We start from the raw sequence: 18,374 nt of genomic DNA, 5'->3' as shown, positions 1-18,374 counted from the left end.
CGTGGAGGCCAAAGCTGGTGAGGAGCTGGCTGGGGTCGACCCTTCCTCCTGCTCCATCCCCCTCCAGGACCACCTGGACAAAGGGCCTACCACGTACCAGCATAGGGTGAGGAGGCAAAACCGGTGGAAACTGGAGCAGGCTCGGGGACAGGAGACAGAAAAAAGGAGCCCAGCCGCATGGAGGGCAAAATAGACTGTGGAGGTGAGGGCTTGGGAGCTACCTCACAGAGAAACAAAAAGGGGGAATACATTTGAGTCTTTAGCTGCTGGTAAATGTCCTGGGCTTCTGCTGGGCTAAGATAGGTCACAATGTTCTGTGACCAGGGCGGATTCTGACTATGGTTGGTGAATGAAGATGAGGGAAGGCTAGTACCTGAGCCGGCTGAGTCCATTGTAGGTTGGAGCATTCTGTTATGGTTAGTCCCCCTCACCAGGAGGGTGAGGGAGAACTGAGGTAGGACTCAAGTTTGGAGACCCAGGTGCTAGTAGACAAATGGAGGTTTAATGGAAAAAACACAAAGTAACAACATAACAGCGTCATGTATAGTACTGAACCAGGGTAGGGCAGAGATGGCTGAGGAGACCAGGACGAACAGGTGAGTAGACAGGCTGATGGCAGGAACCAGGAGAGTAGGAGGATGAGGACAGACAGGAGAAAAAGAGTAGCAAACAAACCGACATCAACAGCACAGGGACTGTCAGCATTGATCTCGAGTTCATATTGCTTCACACATGTGTACTACGTACTGAAAGATAATTTACCGTACAGGGACTGTCAGTGTAGAAAATCTAAACCACGTAATGAGTAAACACATGTAAATACAACGTACAAAAGAAAACCACAGCACACAGAAACTGTCAGTGTGGAAATCTAGAGACATATGACACATACCACACAGGTACATATAATGTAAGTTATGTAGATGATGGAGTGTCTGCCAGAGGTATAAGGTCAGAAAGTAATTACAGTAATGCGCCTCAGCTGTGCCGCAACAACCCACAAGTCACTAATTACAGAATGCGACACAGCTGAGGAACCGATCCCGCAAAAAAAGAGCGAGCAGGAGAGAGAAAGGCAGAAGCGAGGCAGGTCACGCCAAGCGGACCTGACAGCTAATGTTCACATTGGGGATTCCCCAAACCTTCACAGAATGTTCTGCAAGCCACATTTTTGTGAAGATTCACCAAATGCTGCTGGAACGACATATTGCATCTTTCTTAGAGCCTTCCCCTAACATTCACTGAACGTTAGGCTTATAATACCTTGTTTTGTTTTTTTTTTACCATTATGAAGCTCCTGCCTTAACATCTGACTATGTGGTGGCAGTTCTCATGAGCTCTGCTATCCGTTCATTTCTCCTCATTCTGCCGCTGTCTATCACGTCTATCCAGGCATCCCTTTCCTGCACTTGTTTCCAGCTCCTCCCAGTGGGTCAAGTTTGGCATCTTCAGCAGTCACCTTTCTGGTGTTCTTCTGTCTTCCTCCATTTCAGTGATCACATTTTCAATCAATACTCATACCAGTGCTGCTAAAGTTACTAAAAGCGTACAACAGAGTGCCGAGAGAAGAGCTATGGTATGAGGATGTCAGGAGTGGCAGAGAAGAACATCAGAGTAGTTCAGGATATGTATGAGAGGAGTACGACATTAGTGAGATGTGCTGTAGATCAGACAGAGGAGTTCAAAGTGGAGGTGGGGCTACATCAAGGATCGACTTTGAGTCCCTTCTTGTTTGCTATGGTGATGGACAGGTTGACAGATGAGATCAGACAGGAATCTCTGTGGACAATGATGTTTGCGGATGACATTGTGATCTGTAATGAGAGCAGAGAGCAGGTGGAGGTCTGCTCTGGAAAGAAGAGGAATGAAATTCAGTTGTGGTAAAACAGAATACATGTCACTGGATCTGTATTGTGCCTGCCCGTACATCAATTTCCTGACCTGTAACCTGGCTGCTTGTTTTTCCACTTTCCTAGTTGCAGCCCCATCGGCTATTCTGACCCTGTTACCTGTTGCTGATGCCAGGCTGGGTTTCTGCCTGCTAACTCGTTTTCTGCCCAGTTCCTGTCTGCCATTTGCCTGGTTATTCTCTCAGTACCTGCTCCACCCTGCCTGCTGTTGGATAGGTTATTCTCCCTGCACTCACTCTACCCTACCTGCTGCCAATACAGTCCCTCCATCCTGACTCTTGTTACCAAGGCCAGATTTGTTTTCTGTCTGTCTACTCTCATCCTCTACTGTGTCGAAAGTCACCTGCTTTAGAGGTTTGATCCTTTTTTGGCTTATGGATATCTGTCTGTCCTCAGGCTGCCTAAGCAGAAACAGTTTTCAGAGCTCAGCATATTTTTATTCTTGTGGCTGTTTATGTGACTGTTTTGTATTTTGGTTCTTAAATATTGTTTAAAACCCAGAGAAAGAGAAAGAAGAAAGTCAGGATGTATGCGTGTTATTTACCTACAGCCACTATGCTCCATAAAGTTGAGCAGAGCTGATCCTGGCCAGTGAGTGGATGGGAGACCACCTGAGGAACATCAGAGACTGGTCCTGTGGCCTGCTTCCTGTCACCATCTGAATGATAAGGGACACTATGGTAGAAGACCCAGGGGACCCCACTGCTGACATAGGAATATAAAGAAGCTAAATTGGAGTTTGTCAAAATGTACTTGAGAATGTCCTGTGGACAAATGAGACAAAAATAGAGCTATTTGGTCGAACACATCATTCTGCTGTTTTCAGAAAACAAAATGAGGCCTTCAAAGAAAAGACCACGTCCCTACTTATGCATGCGCTGCGTGGAGTGGCAGCAAGTTTCAGCAGTTCTGGTCTCGTCATGTTTTCTTTTGTGTTTTTATTAAGTTTTCCAGTGTTTGCTTTGTGTTATTCTCTTGCTGTAGTCCTTAGTAGTGCTGTGCTACCAGGATACAAATTGTTACTGGGTTTGCATTATGACTCTTACTATTTTGCAAGCTCCGGAGTCAGGAGATGCCGGTCGCATTGTTTACACTCGAAGCCAACTACTAGCACTCAGAAGCAACCGGCCACCTCACAAGGAGAAGCTGGAGATTCCCTCAGAAACACGGCGTAAAATGCTGGGCTGCAGAGCTGGCATAAAGCACCGGGAGATGAAACGAAGGTATAAGTCATGTTTACCATCTGTCGTTATGGGTAACGTGCGGCCCCTCTCCAGCAAGATGGACAAGCTAACAGTGCTAATGAGACTGCAACATGAGTATAGGGAGAGCAGCCTGCTATGCTTCACCGAGACCTGGCTGAACAACAACACTCCAGATTCTGTGGTCTCCTTACAAGGATTTAAGCTAATTCGGGCAGATCGAAGCATGGCTGACTGTGGTAAGAGGAAAGGTGGAGGTTTGGCAGTGTACTTTAATAACAGATGGTGCAATCCTGGACACATAACTGTTAAGGAAATATTCTGTAGCAGAGACATTGAACTATTAGCTATCAGTGTACGGCCGTACTACATCACCAGGGAGCACTCCCATGTGATTGTGGTGATGGTATACATTAATCCTTCGGCTGACGCTAAGGCTGCATGTCAGCGCGCGCTGAGCACCATAGCTGGGATGTAGTCACAACATCCACAGGCTTTAATTCTTACCTCGGGGGGACTTTAACCATGCTTCTCTCCCCAAACTTCACCCAGTATGTAAATTGCCGCACAAGGGACAATAAAACTCCTCCACCCCCTCCCCCATCTAGGTCACTCTGACCACAACCTTGTTCACCTATTTCCAGTGTATACTCCATTGGTGAAAAAAGCGTCACCTCAGGGTAGTAAAGGTATGGACAGTTGAGCAGCTGAGGGACTGTTTTCACACCACAGACTAGGACATCCTCTGCAGTCCTCATGGAGAAGACAGCCTAACACACAGTGTTTTGGATTACATAAACTTTTGTGTGGAAAATACCGTACCATCCAGGAGAGTGTTCCGGTGTTTTCCTAACAACAAGCCGTAGGTGAGCCCCAAGTTAAAAGTACTGCTAAATGAGAAGAAGAGAGCTTTCCTCTCAGGGGACAAGGAGGAGCTGAGCAGGATGCAGCAGAACTAAAGTACATGATCCATAGGTGCAAGGCTAGCTACAGGAAGAAGCTGGAGCAGAGCATGGAGAATAATAACGTGTGTGAGGTGTGGAGAGGCCTGAACCACATCTCGGGTCATGGTAAAAGTGGAGATGGTCACTAGGTTGCGGGGAACAAAGCCTGGGCAAATGAACTGAATCTGTTTTTTAATAGATTTGACTCTACCCAGTCCTCATCCCCCACCCTACCAGCCTCCCTGACTTACTTCTCCAGGTCAGTTGTCTCCCTGCACCCGCAGCTGCTCACACCTCAGCTAGGCCTTGCCCCTCCTCCCACTGTCATGGGGTTTTCTCAACATCCCACAGCTCCTGAGCAGTCACCACCCACCAGCCCCCTCCGCCTCATGGCAGACCAAGTCAGGAGGGAGTTAAGGAGGATTAAGGCCAGGAAGGCAACAAGCCCTGACCACATCAGCCCCAGGGTCCTCAGGGAGTGTGCAGACCAGCTCAGTGAGGTTTAATCTGAGTCTTAGCCTGGAGAGAGTCCCAGCCCTATGGAAGACATCCTGTGTTGTCCCAGTTCCCAAAATACCTCATCCTAAGGAGCCGAACCATTACAGACCCATTGCCCTGACCTCCCACCGGATGAAGACAATGGAGAGGATTGTCCTCGGCCACCTCCGTGCCCAGGTGAGCTTGGCGCTTGACCCGCTGCAGTTTGCATACCCTCCTGGCACTGGGGTTGATGACGCCATTACCTACATGCTGCATCAAGCCCTATCTCATCTGGAGTCCCCCGGAAGCATGGTGATGGTCATGTTCTTTGACTTCTCCAGTGCTTTCAACACAATCCAGCTATCACTGCTGAGGGGGAAGTTGGAGGGGGCAGGTGTGGACCAACACCTGTCCACATGGGCCATTAACTACCTCACAAATAGACCTCAGTTTGTCAGGCTGCGTGCGTGACTGTGTGTCGCAAGTGGTGGTCTGCAGCACGAGGTAGCCCCAGGGGACGGTGCTTTCCCCCTTTCTGTTCACCCTTTACACGTCGGGCTTCAAGTACAACTCCCACCAGTGTCACCTACAAAAGTTCTTTGATGACACCGCCATTGTTGGATGTGTATCGGGGGGGATGAGCAGAAATACGGGGGGTTGTTAGTGACTTTGAGAAGTGGTGTGAGGAAAATCAACTGGTCCTGAACACCAGCAAGAGATGGTGACTGATCCCTGGCGGAAATCACCAGCACTCACTCCGGGCTCAGTCATTGAGATTGTGGACACCTTTAAATACCTGGGGGTCCACCTCAACAAAAAAAATGAATTGGACTGAAAACACTGATGCCCTGTACAAGAAGGGCCAGAGCCGCCTCCACTTGTTGAGGAGAATGAGGTCCTTTGGTGTGCGGGGGGCACTCCTTCAGACATTTTAAGATACTGTAATGGCATCTGCTGTTTTGTACGCTGTTGTGAGCAGGGTGGAAGGTAGCACGGACAGGGACAGAAAGAGACTAAACAAGCTGGTCAAGAGAGCTGGGTCTGTCCTGGGCTGCCCCCTGGATTCCATTGAGGAGGTGGCAGACAGAAGGATGCTGGTAAAACTAACATCCATCATGCATGACCCCTCCCATCCCCTGCACTACACAGTAGAGGTTCTGAACAGTTCCTTTAGCGCAAGACTGTTACATCCCCAGTGTAAGAAGGAGCATTACCATAGGTTGTTCCTCCCCACAGCAATCAAACTGTACAATACATCACTGCAGGGATAAGCTAGGTGATAGTATGACGGACTATGTAGTAGTCAACTGAGGTGCAATACTCAAATCCTGGAGTAAAATGCATGGTTAATATGCACATACGTAAATTCTGTTCTGATTATTCAAATACTTGATTCTGTCTATTTTTGAGTACTTGGAATTTATTTATCAGGATGTGTGTGTGGTGCTTGTTCTCATGGTGTTATGTTGTCTGTTCTCTATTGCTGCTTGTTTGTTTATCAAGATATGTGTGTGGTGTTTGTTTCTCATGGTGTTATGTTGTTTGTTCTCCATTACTGCTGAAACACTGAAATTTCCCCAATGAGGGATCAATAAAGTACCTACCTACCTACCTACAGTCAAACACGGTAGAGGTTCACTGATGTTCTGGGGCTGCTTTGCTGCTTCAGCCATTGGATGTCTTAACTGTGTGTGTGACATCTAAAGACTACCAATGAATTCTAGGGCCCAGTGTCAGAAAGTTGGGTCTCTGTCAGAGGTCATGGGTCTTGCAGCAGGACAATGACCAAAAGCAGACTTCACAAAGCATCAGAGATGGTTTCAGACAATGAGCTGGAGAGTTCTGAAGTGGCCAGCAATGAGTCCAGATCTAAATCTCATAGAGCTCCTGTATAGAGATCTCAGAACAGCAGCTGGGAGAAGGAACCCTTCAAATCTGAGCTGGCAGAATAAGAGTGGTCCAAAACTCCAGTAGAGGTTGAAGAAACTCACTGATGGTTACAGGAAGCGATTGATTATTATTATTGATTATTTTGTCCAGAGGGTGGGCTACCAAATAAGCTGACGGTGTCAATAATCCTGTCCAGTCCATTCTTGGAGTTCTGTGTGGAATGGATCAGATTTGGCTTTTTTTCTGCTTTTTTGTTGTTCCAATGCAAAAAAAGAAAATAAACATGAGAATACCAAAGAATTTGTAATTGCAACAGTTTTCTGAGAGAAGTGATGTGTTATCTGACAGAAATGCAGAGGTGGCAATATTTTTGGCCATAACAGTAAATGAAGTAAGGCTGAAATGAACTCTAAAGGTATATTAACCACAGGTGTGCAGTCCGATGACCCTAAACCATCAACTGCTGAGGTGAGCTGCTGTCACTCATGCTGGACCACAACTGAAATGTGTGTCATATACTTTAGGTCATTTCCACATGTGAAGAATTGCTCCATTCACATAGTACGACTACGAGTCCACAGCATCAGGCTCTCATTTCGCCATCTGATTCTCTATTGCTGTCTGGATATGATGAAGATTTTGCAGCCAATAACAATCACCTCAAGGTAAACTAATCTTTCACTGGCGTATTCAAATAATTGGTCCATTGCTTAAATATTTTTCCATACACTAGAATTTGCCAGGCATCTTGATCTTTGTGCATATGTGTGCAGTTACCCATCCCAGAAGTAAATGAGGAGAGATGCTGGGAAATGGAGAAAACTGAGCAAATCCCACCAGGACAAATGGCCAGCAATAGGACACGCTCCAGTTCAACCAGTGTGTATCATTTCCTCATTGGTAAAATTACTTGACATACTATTTATTGATACTACTAGTAACAGTGCAACTACGTTAGCTGTATGTTGATTCATTTCTGTGATCAATTTTATATTGCACACAGTGGCATTTCCATTTATTTGTAGAAAGAATTTAACATTAAAATTTGTCACTCATTTGCATACACAGAATTGCTCTTCTGTGTATGCAAAGAAGTTGGAAATATAATGCAAACAAAATGGGGAGGAAACTACTCCTCTCAAAGAAAGCTGTGTTGCTAATCAGAATCATATTAATTCTTAGCAAGTTTTGGTTATGCACCACTTTGTGCTTATACTGAAATAGTGAGTGGAAAAGTATTCTTTCACAATTTCAATTCAGTTCAACTCACTTTTATTTGTATAGTGCCAAATCACAGCAAAAGTCATCTCAGAACACTTTACAAAGTTTATAGAGGAAAACCCCAAGAAATCCCTCTTGAGCAGCATTTGGCAACACACCAGGGAGGAAAAACTCCGGAAGAAACCTACTATTATGACCTGGATGACTGAGAATCTGCATGGACATGTTCGCTAAAAGCTCATGAAGTCGTTACTACTGAGATCTAAGGGAATGTTAAGCTCTACAATGTACAGAAGTAATGAAGCATCTGCTCACAACTCCAAAAAAAAGAAAAAGAAATTTAACTGCATAGAGAGTTGGAAAATCAGCTACAGGAATTAATCAGAAAATTAAAAAAAATACTAACATTTTTGGAATATGATTGTGCTTCCTTTTTGTTAAGTTTAATTGGCAGTGGCATCTTAGTTTGCAGTTTGACACCTTACCATATGTATTGCATTGTGTGCCATTGGTATAAAACTGTATGCAGCCCTAAGTCAGGAAACATTTGGACAGTATGTAAAATCAAAACTAAAAATAGTGATGTGTAAATCATCTTTGATCTGTATTACTTTGAAAACACAGCAGCACATTATTTGATGTGATACCTCATCAGTTTTATTCTTTGTTCAAAATAAACACTCACTTAAGTTTTGATGCTGCAACTCATTTTAGAAAAGTTGGGACAGTAAAGCATTTACCACAGTGTGATTTTGTTGCACAACATTTTGAGGCAATCACTGCAATCAAGCTATTTCGGTAACTCCCAATGAGACTTCTGCAACTGTTGACAGATATTTTGGCCCACTCCTCATGAGCAAACTGCTCCAGCTGTCTTAGGTTTGGAAGGTGCCTTCTCTAGACTACATATTTCAGCTCTTTCCACAGATGTTCAATGGGATTTAAACCAGGGCTCATAGAAGGCCACTTCAGAACAGTCCAGTGTTTTGTTCTTAGCCATTCTTGGGTGTTTTTTTTAGCTGTGTTTTGGGTCATTATCCTGTTGAAGGACCCATGACCTGCAACTGAGCCCAAGGTTTCTGACACTGGGCAGCACATTTCCCCCCAGAATGCCTTGATAGTCTTGCGATTTCATTGTACCCTAAATTTAAAATTCTCCCACCTTAGGCTCCTACCTGCAGAGACAACGCGAGACAACAAGGTTTGTCGTGGCTAGAATGTAATACCGACTAAATTAAGTCAGACAAATCATCCCAATTTAAGTAATCATTTAATAATATGGGATAGGTACAGTATTAAATAAGATTATCACAGCGCCAGTCATTCTTTGTCACAGCCAGTCAGTCTTGGTCACAGGGTCCCCCCGGTTGGCCGGGTCCAAGCTCACTCTCACAACTGCTGCACCATCCTTTCTACTTCTCCTTCTCCTTCTACCCCAGCTATCCTAGCCTTTATCTTCTCGCAGTTACACAGCCTTCTATGGCCTGAGCCAGAGACACAGTCTCATTCCAGCTCCACACCCCTTCTTCCGAACACTGTCTAAGATGTCCAGTACATGAACTTCTAGGTTGCATTGACCTAGCACACATTTCCTTTTTCTAAACGTGAACAAAAGCATTGAACCGTTCACATAAGGCTGCAACTACAGTATATCCATTCCCTATCTGAGGAGGAAGTCACTTGGGATGTTGACCCATAGGTTAAACAAGGGGGACACAGCACAAGATATTCTTGCCTGCTCAAGAAACAGATCAAGCTTCCGTACACACTGAGCTCAGCCTTACATCCTTTACAAAACTATTACAAATAATATCTAAATATGAACTACATACTGTTCTATTACATATTACCTCTGGAACCTTGTTTATTTTCAACCACTACACTCATCTTTGAGATATGTGGTTATACAGAGTATACTATATTTTGTTCTTTTTAAGAAGAGCAAAATTATTATTACAGTTTATGTATGTCATGATTATGAAATAAATAAAATAGGTTCCACTCTCCCTGATATTTTTCATCATCCAGCCTTTAGAGTCTGCAGTTTTCTTACAGGTGTCATCCTCCCAAAACCCACAGACACTGTATCTGCTCCCTGAATTATATATCAAAAGTACAACAGCACTAAAGATGTCTGAAGGCCTCATTTATATTTTGGCTGTTTCCTTCCCATAGATTTATCTGAGTTAATTTCAACTACAGCTGGACCCAATTACCTGACTATTCAAATATTTGATCGTTGAGTAGGTAATTGGTTTTCAGTTTTAGTATTTGAATATTTGAGACAGCAGTAAATTTTAGTGCAGTGTGAGTCTGATGATGAAGACAAAAGAACACAGTAGAGGCAGCTTGGTCTGCTAGCTAGTACTCATGTCTCTGAAAACATTGGAGAAAATCTCCAAATACAGATGTAGCCACTCAGGATTGCTGAATGGCTTTCTGCTGGCGTGCAGTTCCCATCAGCCTTCCATGAGCCCCCCTTTCAACTGATACATTTCACAAGAAACACACCCACTAAAGAGGTATTCCTTGTTTTCCACTGTGTCACCACTAGAAGACGCTTTGTTCTCAAAAACACACAAACCAGAGCGTGACTGCCTGAAGTCCTGTATTCACACTGCAAAGGCATGTTTTTGTTTAGGTCATGGTTTATGCACTAGAAGTGTCTGACCATAGTCCTTATCATACAGGTACAGCACCAGATAAATAATTATTACCTGCTACACTAGGTTTCATATTTCTAGTCAAAGATCTATTAAACATGGTTAGCATGCTTAATTTATATTAAGAAATAATAAGTAATAACTAAATATTAAAGTCTGCTAGAATGAAGAAGATAACGTCTTTGTGAAGATTCATTTGAAATCTGACCTATCGCACAGCTGCAGTTATGTGGACTTTGTAAAACGATACTGTCAATACAGCTTCATTAAAAACACAAGGGGCAGAATGAGGGTTTAACGGCCAGCTATCACTGTCTTAAAGTACAGATGAACTCAGGTGCGATAAACCAGTGTTTTGACAGGGGGGCAAACACTTGTTCACACAGGGATCTATAGTTTTGGATTTTGTTTTCCCTTAATAATAAAAACCTTCATTTAAAAACTGCATGATGTGTTTACTTGTGTTATCTTTGACTAATATATAACTTTGTTTGACGATCTGAAACATTACAGTGTGACAAACATGCAAAAAGATAAGAAATCAGTAAGGGGGCAAACACTTTTTCACACCACTGTATATAAACACTTAGCTCACCCTTACAAAACAATTACAAATAATATCTATATATGAACTACATACTATTCTATTACATATTACCTCTGGACTGGTAACTTGTTTGATTTTAACAACTACACTTTCAACAGTGGAGTCCTCAGTCGTCTTCCACGAAGTCCACTGTGGCTCTAACAGAGACGGATGGTGCAATCTGACACTGATGTACCTTGACTTTGGAGTTCACCTCTAATCTCTTTGGAAGTTGTTCTGGGCTCTTTGGTTACCATTCGCATTATCCTTGAAGACACCTGTGATGCTAATTAGAGGACACACTTCAGTTTAACATGTCCCTGTGGTCAAATTATTTTCAGTCCTTTCTATAGGGGTACCATCATTTGTTTGTTTTTTAAAATGCTTCTGTTAAACTACAATTCAAAAGCAATTACTGATTTTCATTAGTTAATTTTCAGTAAATTTTTATTTATTACTACTTTTGTCAGTTTCACGTTATTTCAGTGACCATTGTGAGTTTCTCTTTCTTTAACAAAAGGGTACCAACAATTTTTTCCACATCTGCATGTTGGCAAACTGGCGGTCCTTGGCTCATTTTTGCTCCTAAAGGCCTCGGCCTTTCCTGGATGCCACTTTTGTACTAAATCATGATGCAGTCACCTGTTGACACCAGGTGGTTCAAATGGAATCACCATTTCATTGTTTTACCTCATTACTGGCCCTGAAATTTAGCCATCCTAACTTTTTTGGAATGTGTTGCAGCATCAGAACTGAAGTGAGTTTTTATTTTGAACACAATAAAATTGATTAGGTATCACATCTGTCACCTCCGCCTCCTGCCAGCAACTGAACTAAGTGACGAGGCACGCCCAGCACAGCTGAAAGCAATCTGCCAGGCTGTTCTTAAGCTGGGTGCTGGCGTGCCCTCATCGCCAGTTCATCAACACACCCTACCAGACTCTGTCCTGGCTCACCACTTAGCCCGATCATATGTACTGCTATATTGTTTTCAATGTAATACATGACAAAGCTGAGTTGCGCATCACCTTTTTCTGTTTTGATTTTACATACTGTAGGATGTAAATTATTTGTATACTAACTGCAATAAGGGTATACCATAAAGATTAGTATGTGTAGTATCCATATACCTGCACTATATACAGTGCCTTGCGAAAGTATTCGGCCCCCTTGAACTTTGTGACCTTTTGCCACATTTCAGGCTTCAAACATAAAGATATAAAACTGTAATTTTTTGTGAAGAATCAACAACAAGTGGGACACAATCATGAAGTGGAACGAAATTTATTGGATATTTCAAACGTTTTTAACAAATAAAAAACTGAAAAATTGGGCATGCAAAATTATTCAGCCCCCTTAAGTTAATACTTTGTAGCGCCACCTTTTGCTGCGATTACAGCTGTAAGTCACTTGGGGTATGTCTCTATCAGTTTTGCACATCAAGAGACTGAAATTTTTGCCCATTCCGCCTTGCAAAACAGCTCGAGCTCAGTGAGGTTGGATAGAGAGCGTTTGTGAACAGCAGTTTTCAGTTCTTTCCACAGATTCTCGATTGGATTCAGGTCTGGACTTTGACTTGGCCATTCTAACACCTGGATATGTTTATTTGTGAACCATTCCATTGTAGATTTTGCTTTATGTTTTGGATCATTGTCTTGTTGGAAGACAAATCTCCGTCCCAGTCTCAGGTCTTTTGCAGACTCCATCAGGTTTCCTTCCAGAATGGTCCTGTATTTGGCTCCATCCATCTTCCCATCAATTTGAACGGGGCTGAATAATTTTGCACGGCCAATTTTTCAGTTTTTTATTTGTTAAAAAAGTTTGAAATATCCAATAAATTTCGTTCCACTTCATGATTGTGTCCCACTTGTTGTTGATTCTTCACAAAAAATTACAGTTTTATATCTTTATGTTTGAAGCCTGAAATGTGGCAAAAGGTCGCAAAGTTCAAGGCGGCCGAATACTTTCGCAAGGCACTGTACAGTTAGTATTGGACACTGCAATCAATAAGTGCCATTGTGTGGCCCATGGTCTATACACTGGTTTTAGCTAGTCATCCAAGCTAAATGAAAAGGTTATGAAACCCTCATGGCTAAAAAGCAAGTCACACAGGAAGTGAACACCAGTTTCCTCTGGGAAAGTCCTGTGTTCTCTGACCTATACATCAACCCCATATCTTATTAATGTGGACTTTGTTGCTCCCTATACTACATCATCCCATTTCCTTGTTTGCTCGTCATAAATTATTATGGTCACTAGAGTTCTCCTAACTATAATGTATCACTGTTGGTCATAAGAACTGCTGGCACAGGTCTTTTTTATTACAAAAGGGCAGGTGTTGAAGGGAATTACTTTCAAACTTAAAGTCATATTTTGATGATACTGTATGTGTAACCAGGTGTTCATCCTTACTGGATTGGGGATCTGGAAAGTATCATCATGAAATCAGCAGAGCTGTATGCCAGTTATCCTCATGGTGGTTTATATGGAAACAGGAAATCTCTGTCCCAGCAGCTGGAGTTTTCTCCCACCACTACACAGGTAATTTATTTTACCTAAACAGGATGTATCAAATATCACACCTTACATGTTGATAAATTTAATTGTAAGGATAACACAAAGTAAGAAAAAATATTATTTCACTTGTGCACATCCTATACAGGTGTCACAAATCCAGTTAGAACTAGAGAATTGCATTTTCTGAAGAAAATGCGTATGGATGCTGAGTGCTGAAAGGTTGCCCTGAAAATGCTGAACATTTTGACACCAGAATGCTGTTGATAGCTGAAAGTATGCAGAAGTAGATCTTTCCCATTCATTTGAATGGGTGAAGAGTTTCAGAATAAAGCTAAATATTTCAAAATTATGAAGTTTAGAAAACGTCTGAAGTGAAGCACGAATGTCCTTGAGCTTAACATTTTGATAGCTGAAATTATGCTGAAGTTAAATTTCCCCATTCATTTGAATGGGGCAAGATTTTCAAAATAAAGCTAAATATTTTAAAAAGTGTGAGGTTTAGTACGGTTTTGAAGAGAACAATTAATGTTTTTGAGGAGCTGAACATTTTAATAGCTGAAATAGCTGAAAGTGTGTTGAAGAAGAATTTCTCTAATCATTTGAATGAGCCAGGATGGGGCTTGTGGCAAAAGAAGACAAAGACAGCAGACCACAGACAAACAAATGAGAATGGTCAGCAGGCAGGAAGGTTTCTACATCAACACAATACAATACAAACTTGTTTAGTTTTATATAGTGTTAGTTTAGGTAAACCAGATAAAAAAACCAGCCTGAGCTGAACAGAAAACCAAAACATCCTCTACACGTGTCACTTAATGTGAGGAAGCTTGTGATCTGGATATGTGCCAGTAAGGGATTGTGGCTTTTGTTAATTTGTTGAAAGAAAATAAAAGTTGTAAAGGAACACAAATCATTGACACTGGTACCCAGACCTAGTCAGCAGTTGAAGTAGGAGATAATATATTTGTGTTGAAAAACAGAGGTTTCAAAAACTAAGTAAATACTTATGAAAAATGCCATAAATTGCCCCTGATAATAGTAACAAAATGTAACTACTTACTTCCAGTAAGTAGTTACATTTATGTTATGCAAATCAATGTCATGTCCCCTAAAATGATTGAAGCACAGTGTGTGTGTGTGTGTGTGTGTGTGTGTCTGTGTTAAATGCTGCTCCTTTCCAGCCTGTGCATAATCCCCCACGCTCTCTCAGCTCTGTTCAGCTGGTACACTCGTGCAGCAACACGCAAGCCTTCATAATCTGTAATATTGTGCTGATGAAGGGTCATGGAAAGGTAAGAACCATACATTTCCATCAAAACTGTCTATATGTTTGATTTCTCTCTAGTGGTGAGCAAAAGGTAGGACAGGTATTCCCTGCTGCTCTTCAATCACCCTTAACCTTCAATCTCACTTAACCTTTTGCACTTCTGTCTCTGTATTATTTTGTTATACATTACATTATGTTGCTTAGAGTGACATTTTATCATTATATGATCTTATTTCTCATTTTTGTAGTTAATTATTGCAACTCAATATTTCACTGGTTTCATCAACTTTATAGCATATCACAAAAGAACTTTGACACAATTAATATTCATGTCTTAGATTATTTCTTTGGTATAACCAGTGTACCAGTATTTGCAAAACAAGTTACACTGTTCCTTATATTATGATTATGACTACAATCCCAGCAAACCCCCGGCGTTGCATGCATGTGACATCTACATCCCGTCAGTTGGTCCAAGTCCTCTTCTGTAAATTTGTGAGAAGTGTGATAGAGGTTCAATACCCAGCGTCTGGATATGACAATTTTTTTGTTTTTGGATGTCTAACACAAGTTCAGTATTATTAATCTGGCACAGACCACTTTTCTACATCTGTTGAAGTACACATTAGAATGGATATTTGGACATCTGGTCTGGAATTATTTTGGACGTCTGACGTACAAGACAGGGCAGAATGCCCATCCAGGGCCATTTCTGACATTCATGACCATGTATTACAGATTTGGATGTTTGTACAAGACATCCAAAGTAAGTATTTATATCTGTACATCTAGATAAGATCTACAGTGCCTTGCGAAAGTATTCGGCCCCCTTGAACTTTGCGACCTTTTGCCACATTTCAGGCTGCAAACATAAAGATATAAAACTGTAATTTTTTGTGAAGAATCAACAACAAGTGGGACACAATCATGAAGTGGAACGAAATTTATTGGATATTTCAAACTTTTTTAACAAATAAAAAACTGAAAAATTGGGCGTGCAAAATTATTCAGCCCCTTTACTTTCAGTGCAGCAAACGCTCTCCAGAAGTTCAGTGAGGATCTCTGAATGATCCAATGTTGACCTAAATGACAAAGGATGATAAATAGAATCCACCTGTGTGTAATCAAGTCTCCATATAAATGCACCTGCACTGTGATAGTCTCAGAGGTCTCTCTGATCAGTCTTCTCCTTGTATGAGCTGAAAGTTTAGAGGGACGGCCAGGTCTTGGTGGATTTGCAGTGGTCTGATACTCCTTCCATTTCAATATTATTGCTTGCACAGTGCTCCTTGGGATGTTTAGCTTGGGAAATCTTTTTGTATCCAAATCCGGCTTTAAACTTCTCCACAACAGTATCTCAGATCTGCCTGGTGTGTTCCTTGTTCTTCATGATGCTCTCTGTGCTTTAAACGGACCTCTGAGACTATCACAGTGCAGGTGCATTTATACGGAGACTTGATTACACACAGGTGGATTCTATTTATCATCATTAGTTATTTAGGTCAACATTGGATCATTCAGAGATCCTCACTGAACTTCTGGAGAGAGTTTGCTGCACTGAAAGTAAAGGGGCTGAATAATTTTGCACGCCCAATTTTTCAGTTTTTTATTTGTTAAAAACGTTTGAAATATCCAATAAATTTCGTTCCACTACATGATTGTGTCCCACTTGTTGTTGATTCTTAACAAAACATTACAGTTTTATATCTTTATGTTTGAAGCCTGAAATGTGGCAAAAGGTCGCAAAGTTCAAGGGGGCCGAATACTTTCGCAAGGCACTGTATATGTCTATTCAGGACATATTTTGGAGGTCATCAGACATTCAACAATAACTCAGAACTCTAATACCTCTAATGCCTGTTTTGGATGTTCAAAGTTAGTTAAATGTCTGCACCTGTCAACCACACTTAATTTGGACATCCACCAATGTCCAGCAGAGGCTCACTATCTGGATGTCTTCTGTGGACCTACACTGGAGATCTGTAGACATCCAAAACAGACTCAAAACACTGGCATATGTTTTGGATGTCTATGGACCTCCAGTATAGGCCCACAAAAGACATCCAGATACCTATGAGGATGTTGGTGGACTACCAAGCTAAGTCTTCACAGTATTTGCTAGTAATACTTTTGTCATCTCAGCTGGTGTGCTAAATGAAATTGCCACAGACATTCATCTAACCTATGTGTTAGATGTATGCTGTTGTTGTGACATTAGTCTTGCCTCAGTTGCCACTATTGTTGCTGTGTTAATGCATGTTCATGAGTTCCTGGAAGTGTGGTTATGAAACCCTAAGTGAAGGGAGTTGTGAATTTGCCTCACTTTTCTCAAAAAGACATTTTTATATCTCACAACTAATAAACTAAGAGGCTTTTCCACTACACTTCTGTAACACTGGGTAAAGCATTATTAAAAAAATTGTGGTGAAGATGTTTAACTGTCGTCCAAGTACTGTAGAATGAAAAAGCCATTGCAAAATCTTTTATCCTGCCTACTCAGTGAACCACCTTTTCAAATCTGAAACAGACCTCAATTAGACATTCTGTTTAGGGGCATTGTGATTATATTGCTCATTGACCCTCCTATACTGGCGTCTTCTGCTCCCTAACTGGGAGTATTGGACAGTCTCTGTTCTGACTGGTCCTTCCTAAAAGCAAAGTGACTCTGGATCATTCAGACCAAAAACACCTGGGGCCCATTTCAAGAAGGAGGTTTTGTTGAAACTCTGAGTTTGTTAACCCTGAAATGAGGAAAACTGAGTTTTCGGTTCCAGAAACGGAGGTAACTTAAACCCATGAAAGCAGGGTAAGTTAAACCCGTTTCAAAAAGAGAGGTAATCTAAACTCAGAGTCAGTTACTATGACAACTTACTCTGTGAACCTAACCTGGTTGGGAGCAGGTTTTGTTCGGGAAACCCAGAGTTTCCTCCAGTCTCCGCCCCTTTTTAAAGTGAAAGGTGTTTAAATAAGCCTACCTCATTTAATCTTTCAGTACATTCATAGATTGCACATGTTTCCGTCACGCAGAGACCAAAATGGCATGTCCATTTATAGAGGATCCTGTAGATGAGGAGGCTGTATTAATTCACAGGGAATTGAATTTACATCGGGAAAGGATTTTGAGGCCACGAGTTGATTTTTTTGTCATATCCCCATGTATTTTTATTTAAGCGGTACCGTTTTTCTAGAGAGTCCATAACATATCACTAATCTTATCCACCCATACATCAGACACATCACCCATCGTGGCCGTGCTCTTACATCCGAGCAGATGCTTTGTGTTGCGTTACGATTTGTTGCAAACGGCAGTTTTCTTTATAACATCGGGGATGCAGAGCACATTAGTAAGGCCACAGTATGTAGAATAGTTCGGAAAGTGTGCCTCACCCTCAAGCGCTTTCTGTGAATTTTTGTTGTGTTTCCTGGGCACAAACCCCTCAGAGCCATTAAAGAGGAGTTTCACAGGATTGTAGGTTAGTGGTATTGAATTAGTTTCAGTAAGGCTAATCTGAAAAATGATGATCAGTTAATAACATCTTGCTGTGACCTCTGGAAATAAACTAATAATTAGAATCCCCTTCAGGATTTCCAAATGTGGTTGGATGCATTGATGGCACACATATTCCCATCAATGCACCTACATGAAAATTAAAATTCAATTCTTATATTACATCAGTGTTGGGTAAATCTTAAA

At 41.7% G+C, this 18,374-nt stretch overlaps 1 protein-coding gene across 7 annotated transcripts in view; it reads left to right on the top strand.

Annotated features, from left to right (window-relative positions):
* Positions 1 to 18,374, top strand: part of il16 (interleukin 16) — a 137,425-nt gene that overhangs the window by 28,298 nt on the left and 90,753 nt on the right. For 5 of the 7 annotated variants that reach the window (XM_020618875.1, XM_020618879.1, XM_020618878.1 and 2 more), the window contains exons 2-5: positions 6,951 to 7,091; positions 7,200 to 7,326; positions 13,295 to 13,437; positions 14,595 to 14,705. In XM_020618875.1, coding sequence (XP_020474531.1) covers positions 6,951 to 7,091; positions 7,200 to 7,326; positions 13,295 to 13,437; positions 14,595 to 14,705 — 522 coding nt within the window. The remainder of the gene's footprint in view (positions 1 to 6,950; positions 7,092 to 7,199; positions 7,327 to 13,294; positions 13,438 to 14,594; positions 14,706 to 18,374) is intronic. The other 2 variants (XM_020618877.1, XM_020618881.1) reach the window with 2 other exon arrangements.

This window comes from Monopterus albus, unplaced genomic scaffold (assembly GCF_001952655.1).
Source record: "Monopterus albus unplaced genomic scaffold, M_albus_1.0 scaffold210.1, whole genome shotgun sequence".
Taxonomy (NCBI): Eukaryota; Metazoa; Chordata; class Actinopteri; order Synbranchiformes; family Synbranchidae; genus Monopterus; species Monopterus albus.
Note: the sequence above shows the minus strand (reverse complement) of the source record. Positions and strands in the feature narration are given on the sequence as shown.